General features: G+C 41.6%; 1 protein-coding gene across 1 annotated transcript; it reads right to left on the bottom strand.

The window, feature by feature from the left end:
* Positions 1 to 7,819: 7,819 nt before the first annotated feature.
* On the bottom strand, positions 7,820 to 10,309 carry nkx1.2la (NK1 transcription factor related 2-like,a). Its single transcript, XM_071911699.2, has 2 exons — positions 10,099 to 10,309; positions 7,820 to 8,424 (listed from the first exon to the last, which is right to left on the bottom strand). Exons 1-2 carry the CDS (start codon positions 10,307 to 10,309, stop codon positions 7,820 to 7,822), a joined length of 816 nt encoding a protein of 271 aa, XP_071767800.2.
* Between the last annotated feature and the right edge of the window lie 881 nt (positions 10,310 to 11,190).

Below are 11,190 nucleotides of genomic sequence, written 5' to 3'. Positions count from 1 at the left end.
TAGGAGTTATTCGTAATGAACTGCACTTTTTGGTGTATCCACTTTCCCTCATCCTGCCTTTTCTACTTCTACTTCAGTGAGTGATTCCTTACGTTTCTCAGAATGACTTCTGTTAACCAACAGAGAACGGGTGTGAATTTGTTGCTTTCAATCAAATATGTGTGCTTGGCCATATAAGCTAGTTAGCCAACTAGTTTGTGAACGTTAGGGAGAGTCTTTGATCACTGCTGTGCCCTTTACTCAAAACACAACATGTGTTGTGGTTGCACTGCAGTCTATTGAGGCTAGTGTCTGTGGAGAAATAGGTATCTCTGCCTCTTCTACGATGGATTTCTCCCTGTATGGTTGTCAAATGTCGGTGCAAAATGGTGGGTCCAGAAAGAAGCCCTTGCTCTTTGATTCTGAGGGACTGACAAAAACCTGATGTTTACCGTTTACCATTTTAGATAACTGAAACATTTTCTTCTATCAATCCATTGTAGCTGAGCTGGAAATATCTCAATGTGACGTCACATTGTCTACATTTATCCGGTCATCCACAGAAAAAGAAAAATACACCACCAAATGTCAAAATGGGCCCAAAAAAGCAAGGTGCACTGCCAATTACTGTTAAAGTATTTTAGGTTGGATTTTTCCTATAAACAATAGCATCATGATAGAACGAAGCCATTTAAGTCTATAGCTATTCATCATGCAGGACAGAGCATTCTCAAAGAGCTGTCATTGATGCGTTTCCTCCTCTTTACAAGAAGGAAATTGATTCTGTTGTCGAAAGCAAACTCTCTCACCATCCGTCATGACATCTGCTTCTTGCAGGGAATAAACAGAAAAAACGAGAGAAACGAAATGAAATGTTGAAGGCTGCCATGATGTTCATCTTTGGAGCTCCCACCGGTTGCGACTTTTAAGAGGTGAGATAGTTCATTTCTGACAAGTGAAAGAGCCCGCCCTGGGAAATTGACGCTGCTGTATGTAGATAAAGTCTCATTTGAATAAATTGCCTCCCCTTCAGAGCACATCCATATGCATGAGACTCACAGTCTAATTGCTGATAATTCCCCGTTAAAGCGATAGCGATTTATACACATCTTACAGAGATGCACAAGCTGTATATCAGTGGGGTCTAACAGATTGATACACACGTTCACCACAGAGTCACCTGAATCAGATAATTAGTTTTGATCAATATAAATGTCTCAGATGTGGAGCATGTTAATTGATGTACTCATGCTCACACACACACAATTAAATGACATTATCACTCTTGGCACATCTAGACAAATACAGTAAGCCTGAACCATTTCTCTGTCTAAACACATGCACACACACACACACACACACACACACACACCGTGTAGTGTATTGAAAAACACAGTTATACAGTATCTGAGGACATGTATTATCTTTTTTGTTCATTATAAAATCCAACAAATTACACCCCAATATGAAAAAACCTGCACACTTTCTCGATCATCTCAGAAAAATTGACATTTTCTTATGCGGGCTGAAAGTAAGTATTCCATGAGGTATAAAGTCTTTTGAAACTTTCTAGAGTTCCTTAAGAAACAAAAATATACCAATGTAGCAGGACAGCATGGCTCATTAAAAAAGTTGAAATTCTCTGCGTTGTGTGCTGCTACCGCCTCCGTCTCCGCTCTTTCCGCTCCAACTTCCAGAGTCAAAATATGGATCCCAGCTCACCTTGGAATGTTTAATTTCCATCCCAGAGAAGTTTTGAACCAAAGTCCTGGTCCTCAGGGATATGATTGATTTCTGGTTCAGGAATTCTGCTTCTCTTTGCAGGAGAAACTGAGCATGGGAATTGAGAGGCTGAGAGACTGTTGTATCTCTCTCCTCTCCTCTCCTCTCTTCTAAATCTAACAGCAGCAACAGAGTTCATTAGATTGTCATTAGTTTACCGGAACAGCCGTTGTGAGATAATGTCCTCTAATGATCATGTTGGAGCAGTGTGTGAGGGGGCGAGCACTCTTCCAACGCCGCGGTCTTTGACTTTGAGTCAGAATGTAATTAACAGCGTCCTGTCCTCTTCTGTGTTATTAGCACAGCTGACCTTTGAATGAATCAGAAAGAAGGGAAGGGAAACAACACATCTGGTAACGCAGCAGTGTGTTGTGAGAGGAGAGATGAAGAGAATATAAAACAGAGATCGTCAGTGTGTGCGAGTCTAATAAATTATTGCAGGACTGTTGCTGTTGTTGCATTGTTTTGACCCTAGAGAGGGTGCATCAATACACACATCCCTTGGGAGCATTCATCTTCTGGGATTTTTTATATTTTCCCTCAATGAAAAGCACTATTTCAATATAACAGTATATGTATTAGATGTGGATGTAGATTATCACTGAAGCACAACTGTCTTTTTACAATGGGCTTGGGGATTGAGCTAATGGTATCATGTCTCTGTCAGTAGGTTTTATACTAAAGGGCCCTTTGTTGTCATTGTCTGGAACAACCTCTTCTAAGAGTGATGATGGGAAACACACTCCACTCCTGTCAGCTGTGCATGAGTTCGGGCCAGAGTTCAGGTTGAATCAAGGATACAGAATCTCCCCTCATTTTACCCATGATTAAATCACATCATGTTCATTTCCCAAACCATGAAGACTTTTCCTTGGAAAATCTATTTTCATCCACTGCTTGACTTCTGGGCCAGTGGTTTTGCAATCACATCACTGTGCTCTACACTGGCCTGAGCACAAAGATTAGAACATACGAAGTTCAAAGATTTGTGAGAGAGGGGAGTTCTCAACATGGAAATATGGACTAGACAAGCTTAATCGGCATTGCCTGCCAGAGATTTATTCAAGACTTGTTCCCTCCATCGCTCACACACTGGCATGCCATTTCCGGACTGTCTTGTAAATTGGAGTTGAGCGAAACCTTAGCTGGGAAGCGATCCAAATATTTCCTCTAAAGTCAGATTAGGCTTGAAGTCTTATTCTAAATCATAATCACTGCTGCTGTAACTCAATTGGATTGCTTTAATTGTTTTGCCACTGTGTATTTTCTGTTTTCTCACAGGGAACTTTTTGCTTTTGCAAGACAATTCTCTATTCAAAGAAATTGCTTTAGCAAGACCACATTGTTCATCACTGAAGAAACAAATCAGTGAGTGGGGTAAAGGCAGACTGAAAGAGAAAATATGCGCTTTATCTGAAAATCTGAAAACACTTCGCTCCCCCCAGGAAACCCAGAGACAAAACCCATAGAGAATAGAATCACTTCCACCAAATGGAACCTCTGATTTAATTATGAATATGGAAAACATGTTTCTTACTTATAATACTCAGAGATTCATTTCATTACAGTTTTTTTCCTAATGGCTGGAAACAGCTGGAGAAGACAGCTAAAATGATGACAGACTTCAGGCAAACAGAGGGGAGCATTTGGATTGTCATGCATTTGGCATTCTCTTCTTTCTCAAGCGCAGTAGCTGTCTGAAGTCTGGGTAATTTGTGGTTTAGCTCAGAGGATTTAGAGAGAGCTTAACAGATAGAAACAGCTGGTGCTACAATCATAATGTAAATATTCTGAACACAGCATAATACAGTTATGCAAAGATGTTCAACAAGTTTTGTCATTAGCGATGGTGCTGTTTTACCTTTTTTGCGCCTTCTAGCTCCCGTCATCAAACCGACTCGGAGATTAGGTGGGTACAGTGTGGCTTCCCTCTGAATTCCCACACAGTCAAGCCCTAACCCTCCAAGGACTCGCCCCCCTTTAAACCTCAACCTGACTTTCACTTCCTAGAGCTGATTAAAAGACCATTACATGTTGGCTCTTCCCACCAGCTGACTGCTGTCTGGTACTGAGGAAATCAGTTTTATCTCCTCCTGCCTTGACCGGATTCCCTGCTGTGCTGGAGGATGCAGTTGAAATACAAAGTGTCTAAGAGAGATGTCAAGCAAAACTCTAACGATTCAAGCAAATGGAGGATGTCTGCGAACCCACCAGAACTGGCTTTTGCTGTTGCAGATACATTTTTCATTCTCTTTGTCCTGGCTTGCCATATTATTCATAGCAAGACAGTAATGCGATCTTTCCACCTTCTTATCAACAGCTCCATATATATATGGACAGGCAATTAAAATATCTACTCAATTCCGTGACACCCCTTGATTCATGAAGTTGGTCCCCATGATGGAATAGAATTTACAAGAGCCAGAGCTCATACAGGAATTGATGTAGTTAAACATTAATAGTCAAGACCTGGGGCAGTAGGAGTGCACTCAATTTCTGTGGTGCAAGCACTTTAAAAATGATTTGAGGCTGTTGATGCTTCAATCAAACACACTGTTCAGATAGCTCAGATAATGAGATCAGAAAGTCAGTACAAACCTGTCAACTTGTCAACTGTATTATATAGAGGAATGAAATCAGCAGTTTAGTTATCACATCTAAATATTGATATAGCACAAAAAACAAAAGTATGCCCATTCTTATATATGTTATTATAATGCAATGATATGAAGTTCAGAGAAAAAGCATCTACTTTAGTCTAACCTCAGAGATTTGAATATGCAGTTACATGGTGTGTATTGGTGCGAATATCAGAACTGTTGCTGCTTGGGCTTGTAAACAATCCTGCTTGGTTACTCCTCACTGCTGTTTTAAAAGCTGTGTATGCTTTGGTAGACAGACATCTATCAGTAAAGGTTAAAAGGTGGTATTGTTCCATATATCAGAGTAATCAGTATTATAATATTTTCAACTGGAAACTTGTTGGATGATAATCAGTTATGGGCTGTGTTTAATGTTTTGTAGTTTTTGTGTTCTTTGATTTAACACGAGAAAGGCCAATGGACTTTGGGTCTTAAAAAAGGCCAACAAGCCATTAATTGAAGGGAGTAAATATAGTTATAACTACTAAATGTTACAACATTGGTTTGTACAGAAAGTTGTTCTAGTATATATGACTGACAACAAGGTAACGCTCCCACTCCAGAGACTTGAGAATTCAATGTTTACATCTCTTCATATCAAAGAATCGTGTCGTGCTACCTGAAAATCAAGCCAAGTTCTGTCATGCTCTCTCTCTCTCTCTCTCTCTCTCTCTCTCTCTCTCTCTCTCTCTCCCTCTCTCCCTCTCTCGCTGTCCATTTCTCTCGCTCTCTCTATCCCTCTCTCTCTCCCTCTATTCCCTCTCTCGCTCCCCCCTTGTGACCTGTGAACCCCAGTGGAATTGATGCCTGTCCCTGTGGACCACCAAAGCCGAAGATAGCACACACACACACCATGCAAACCTCAGCTCCATTTTATTTATTCAAACCTCCTACTCGTTACTCTGCAGAAGATAAGTAAAGCCAACAGGGGTTGTAGGTGGAATTTTCTCCCCATACCGCAGCACATGCACACACACGCATGCACACACACACGCACACACATACACACACACAGGCATGCGAAGGCACTGTTACTATTAACATCTGACCTTGCCCCAGAGCATTCTCCAGCATGAATTTTAAACATGAGCCCTCTTCTCGCAGACCTAAATGACCCCCCTCAGATACCTTGCAAAATTATTCATCACATTGTCATATAGTTGCCTCCAGCAAAAAAAAGGGATGGAATCTTGACTTGCTGGATTTCCCTGAATATTGATCAAAACTGTCAAATTCTTAGACTGCATGTCAGGCCTTGTTGGAAAGAAAAATAAGACTAAACCAAAGGGGACATTTGTATGCATCAGTCAGAGCTGACAAATACAAACAAAGCAAAGGGAACGATATTTTCAGTGACGTGTGTTTGTGGGTGTATTCACGCAGCTGTTTGCATGCACGCGTACATATGCATGTGCATGCGAGAGAGAAAGAAACTTAAAAAAAAGAGTAAGAGATAGAGAAATGGAGCTACATTAATGTCAGCACCTCAGCGACAGGTTGACATTGGCCAGGTAGGTTTTGACAGCGGTGAGAAGATTTCATCTAATTGAAGGATGCTTGTCAGCCCTCCAACTGTCAAACTGATGTCAAGAGAAAATTGCCTACCACCATTCTCAGTCTGCTCCCCTCTCTCTTCCCCCAGAATACTTACTATCTGCGAATATGGACAGGTGTCTCTTTCTCAACCTGTGTACTGTGGATCAAAGTAGTGAGAGCATAACACATCCTGGAAAGCTGTCAACTAATGACATTGACTTGACAATGTGTCTGAGGTCTATACTGATCATGCAAAGCAACAAGCAGGCTAGGCAACCTGTAGTTGCTGCACCAGATCTTTGCAATGTTGTCTTGTGCCCTATTAGCATCTCTCGGCTTGGTGGGGAAACATTGCATCAATCATGCATGCCTGCCGTAGATGGAGGTAGGGATGGATGTAGATGAGGTATAATAGAAGACTGTACGTATTCCCCAGAACCATAGACCAATTAAACCAGCAGGATGCTGGATTGGCAGGAGAATTGAACTAGAATTCAGGCTGCATTGTTGTTTTTTTTTATCATCTCTGCATGTATTATATACGCACACATGCCCTCCTGCAAATGCAACATGCACACACACAATCACAGGTAGACACCCACTTACCCTCCTCCCTTATACATTTGTCACTTCTCCCTCATATGTTTTTCATACACTTTACTGTTGCCAAACAGTCGTGGCAGCCTCACTACAGCGTGTCAGCTGGTATTTTATTTTGACTCAGTTACTCGCCATCATCTGTCTGCATCTCGTCTGAGGCTGACTTGGAGGAATACAAAGGAAATAGTGACACTGTGTGGTTGTAGTATGTAAGTGAAAGAGCACTTGCCGCTGTTTTAGTAACACTACTGTATAAACAAATGATTGTGTGCTTGCTTGCTTATCTTTTGCCACTGTTGAGGTTTAAAGACTCATGAGGATTGGGCCTACTCTCAGGAATGCCTTAATCTGTGATCATACAATTATAATCAGCCCTCTCCCTAGACTTCTTTTTAGTGATAGTTCATCCTCCTTATTGCCCAGGAGATGGTAGCATATGAGTGTTTTTTACTGAGTTCATCAACAAGGATATGATCTATTACTATTCAAAATCTATCGCTGTGCTCACCTGGACCAGCAATTTGCTCCAAATGAAGTTCAAAGGGACACACAATGTCCCTCAATTCTCAATCTTAATTTTTTTATTTAGAATAAGCGAGCCACACACAGATGTTTTACATTATGGTGTTTTAATTTACACTGATAATGTTGTTTAAATGGCCACAGACATGAGCTGTGTAATCCTTTGAGACATACAAACACAGCTGGGTATGGGACGGGTGCAGTGCCACGCTTTTGTGTTATAGCCTACAGATCTAAGACGATACAGTGATATGTGCTGACAACTACAGAGGGTGACCGGTTGTTTCTACATACACAGCGAGAGACAATCAACGCATCTTTAGTGCATTTCGTCTGTCAGAGCTATAAAGGAATACTGTAAAACTTTAAATAATTGTTGGATTTGTAGCATTCATAGCAGATCACTCATGGCCTTTTTCACCATGTTCATTTGTAAAGGTTCTGGAAAATATCCATGGCTGAATAGTAAAGACAGTCCATACGTTGACTTAGTAAATTTACTACGAGGAAGAAGTTTAAACAGTGTTCAAGGTAACCCAGTTCCAATTGTCCCAAGACGGTTATGGCACAAGACAAAAATTGCTTTCTTTGCTGTCTTTTTTCTCCTCAGTTTGTAGAACATGATATGGCACCAACGCAACAGTTACAAGGTCTTTGGGAAGTACTTCTAAAAGTTCAGTTTGAGGAGAGTACTTTGATCTCTATCAAGATTTGCCCCATTTGCATCACCAGCAGTAAGATCTCAGTCTTGGCTTATTTCATAAATGTGGAGTGAAGTAGGATGGCTGGATGAAGCCACTGGACATGAAAGGATGCAAGAGCCCTCCAGTGGATGAAAGGGGAACAGCACCGGCCGTGTGGAAGATCATATTCCCAGAGCTGAAGGACGGGAAAGTTTGGTGGAAGCTTGCGGAACTCGACCCACAAGTGGACGCGCTGGGACTGACGTTGACCAGAGAGCCGGAGCTGGGCTGCAAGGTGCTGTCCGCGCCGGGGTTCTGCTTTTTCCACTTGGTTCTCCTGTTCTGGAACCAGATTTTCACCTGGGTCTCGGTCAGACTTAAGGACAGGGCCAGGTTCAGTCTCTCGCACACGGACAAGTACCGGGTTGCACGGAACTTGTTTTCCAGAGCCACGAGTTGTTCGTAGGTGAACGCGGTCCTGGCGCGTCGCGGTTTGGCGCAGGCCTGGTCCGACCGTCGCCGCTTGTGAAGTGATGAGTCCTGGGGGGCCGCGGACTCCCCGTCCCCTTCGTCCTGCTCCCCGGTGAGACAGGACTCTGTTTCAGCCGGTGTAGACAGCAGAAGTGGGTCTGAAACAACCGCCTGGTGATTAGCAGACTGATCATCTCCCGTGTCTTCCCCTGTAAACAACAGAATAGGTTTACACATACTATACTTTTTATTAGGCTATAGCATATAGTGTAACTCAATACTTTTACTTTTAACAAGTAGTGTAAGTAATTACCATTCAATTTATGTGATATACAGTTACTAGTGAAAAATTAAATCGTTATTTTTATTATCACCCCTTCTATTAGAGTGAAGTTGAATTATCCATATCCATTTGCTGATTTGTGTTCCTTATCATTAGCCGGCTAAGCTAGCGTTAGCTAATTCATGTCATCTCAGTTGATGCGGGCTAACACAAAGCTAGCATAGATGAGTAATTGCAGAAAAGTTTACGTTCTCAGGGTGGAAATATCCCTTAAAGCTTTGGTTTTATGGAGCCAAAGGATGACTACAACATTGGACATCGAGGCTATTTGGTTTCCCAAGAGAGGAAGCCGACTTATCCCGATTTTGGAGGTAGGCTACGACACGGTCCAACCGCCAATTTTGTGGGTGTAACAGAAACATCATGTAAATTAAGTTGGTAGTGTAACGAATTCATGCTCCCAGGCAGTGTTGAATATATTAGTCACTTTGATATGTAGCCTAACGGGTAATGAGTAACTGACTATTTTTTTATTTTTCTATTTTTTTGAGTAACGAGGCCAACACTGATAAAATAGCCTTAACGCTGTCTAAATTAGCCGTTTGTTAAAGTGTTGGTGCTGAAAAGACAGCGCCAGGCAGTTTGAAATCCCGGAGTTGTAGGCCTACCTGGGTCAGAAACGAGGAAGGAAATTTATCTTCACTGTGCAATGATGTTCCTCTTTGTACTATTTAAACTGCAGTTTAAATACCAAACACAGAAGGCCTAAGTCGACAGCTGTAAAGTCTTTGATTAGGATCCTGAGGTTGTGCGAGTGGAACGAAGCATAGATTCAGAGGGGGGACTTGGTCACTAATCCTTAAATAATTTATAAACCACACTTCGCCTCAAATGTCATGTTGCGGAAAGAAATCCCGTCTAAATCCAGCTCCGCCATCTCAGCCATGACGTGCTAATGGAGTTTCATATTTGCGGGTGGATCGATAAATGTCATCTATTTAAAGGGAAGTTTTAATCGAACGATATTTAGGATCAGACATGGATGGGGTGTGAAGTTTGTACCTGCAAGGTGCTGGAGGGAGATATGCAGGATGCAGTAATGGGATATCGATCAAAGCGCGCAGAGGCATCCTCAATGGGACGATTTAAACAATTATCTACCCTGCCTGTCCCAATGCCAATCACACGCTGGGGCTCTGGGAGCAAGCCTTTGTGGCTTCCTTGAAAGGAAACGCAGCCTTGGAAATTAAGGGAAGGTCATACAGAGATGACAATAAATCTGATATAAAATAGCGTCTCACTTTAGCTGCTCTTGGGCTCGTTTTATAGTTTATTTCAGACCCAATTAAAGTAGCAGTTTTTAAGTTTTAGAATCAAGCTTTTTGTTTTTTTTCAACATGCAATGCGCTTTTATTTTATATTTAGACTCGAGACTGCCTTGATAACATCTTGGCCAAAATGTTAAACATTTTTGAATAATAAACATATAGGCTATAGGCTACACTAAAAAGAAGATGGGCAACACAAAATATTACACTAAAAAACGTTATAGGCTGATTGATATTCTAATACATACTAGCCTAATATCTGGTTTCCCTACCTGCTGTCGCGCGCTCAGCTGTGAGGTCTCCGTTGCTGTCCGGCTCCAAACTTGCTCCTTCTCCATTCGGCACAGGAAACTTCTCCTTGGCGACGGAAAGTTCGTTTACCCTCTTGCTGTTGAATTTGTTTGGATCCAATATGTCAATTATGGAAAAGGAAATCTTATGAGTAGGCGTCATTGTCACTCCAGAGTCCTTTGGGTCCAGCATCCTTTACGCAGAATCTCCAAAGACCCTCGGCGGTTTTGAAGACGGAGAGGCGACTCACATGCGCAATTACGCGTGTGGAGAGGAACTTCTCATAGTTTACTTATTGTTTTTACGGTTCATCAAACCGGATTAGCGATGATCCCTCAGAGTCTGGTCTTTGACGCTCCTGTGCCTCTGTCTGTCAGTCTTGCAGCGTGAATGAAATGACCGGAGAGCGGTTTTTAAAGCGTCTGTCCCCCCTTCTCTCAACTAGACACGTGACAGAAACACTATTAGTGTTTCACATGACCTCTTAATGGGCTCAAAGCATTCGTCGATAATCACCCATATCATTAAATTCAATAATACACGACCTGAAAGTAAATTGGGCACAGATGGCACTTGATCCATATCAGAGATTGCCCTGTCTCTCTAAATTGGCTGAGTCTTTAGACACGTTACAGTTATAACGACTATTGGGGAAATTTTGTGTCCCTTGAGCTACGGAGAAACTTTCTCTTAATCGAAACCGATGATAAAGGATTTTTGCATAATATGCTGTAAGCTACTGAATATTTGTGGAAATGTTGCAGGATCACAGTTCATATCGGCACAACTCACAACTTTTTAACTTAAAATTTAGCCGTAACAACATTAAACTCAACAACATTAACTCTTAGTTAATTCAAAAGTGTCAATATTGGAGGTATTGGTAATCATTAAGCACAGTTATTGGCAGTTGTGTATTATGACTGAAAAAAACGACATGAAACTACATGATCCAATGTATTTACAATCCAGTCATTTCAGGTGATATTTAAGTCTTGATATTATAGTAGGTAACCTATATAGTGGTTATTGCAGACAAATGACGATTAATGCAGGGTATTGTCAGTAAAGTA

The sequence above is a fragment of the Centroberyx gerrardi genome, chromosome 15, assembly GCF_048128805.1.
Source record: "Centroberyx gerrardi isolate f3 chromosome 15, fCenGer3.hap1.cur.20231027, whole genome shotgun sequence".
Taxonomy (NCBI): Eukaryota; Metazoa; Chordata; class Actinopteri; order Beryciformes; family Berycidae; genus Centroberyx; species Centroberyx gerrardi.
The sequence above is the reverse complement of the archived record's forward strand: the minus strand, read 5'-3'. Positions and strand labels throughout refer to the sequence as shown.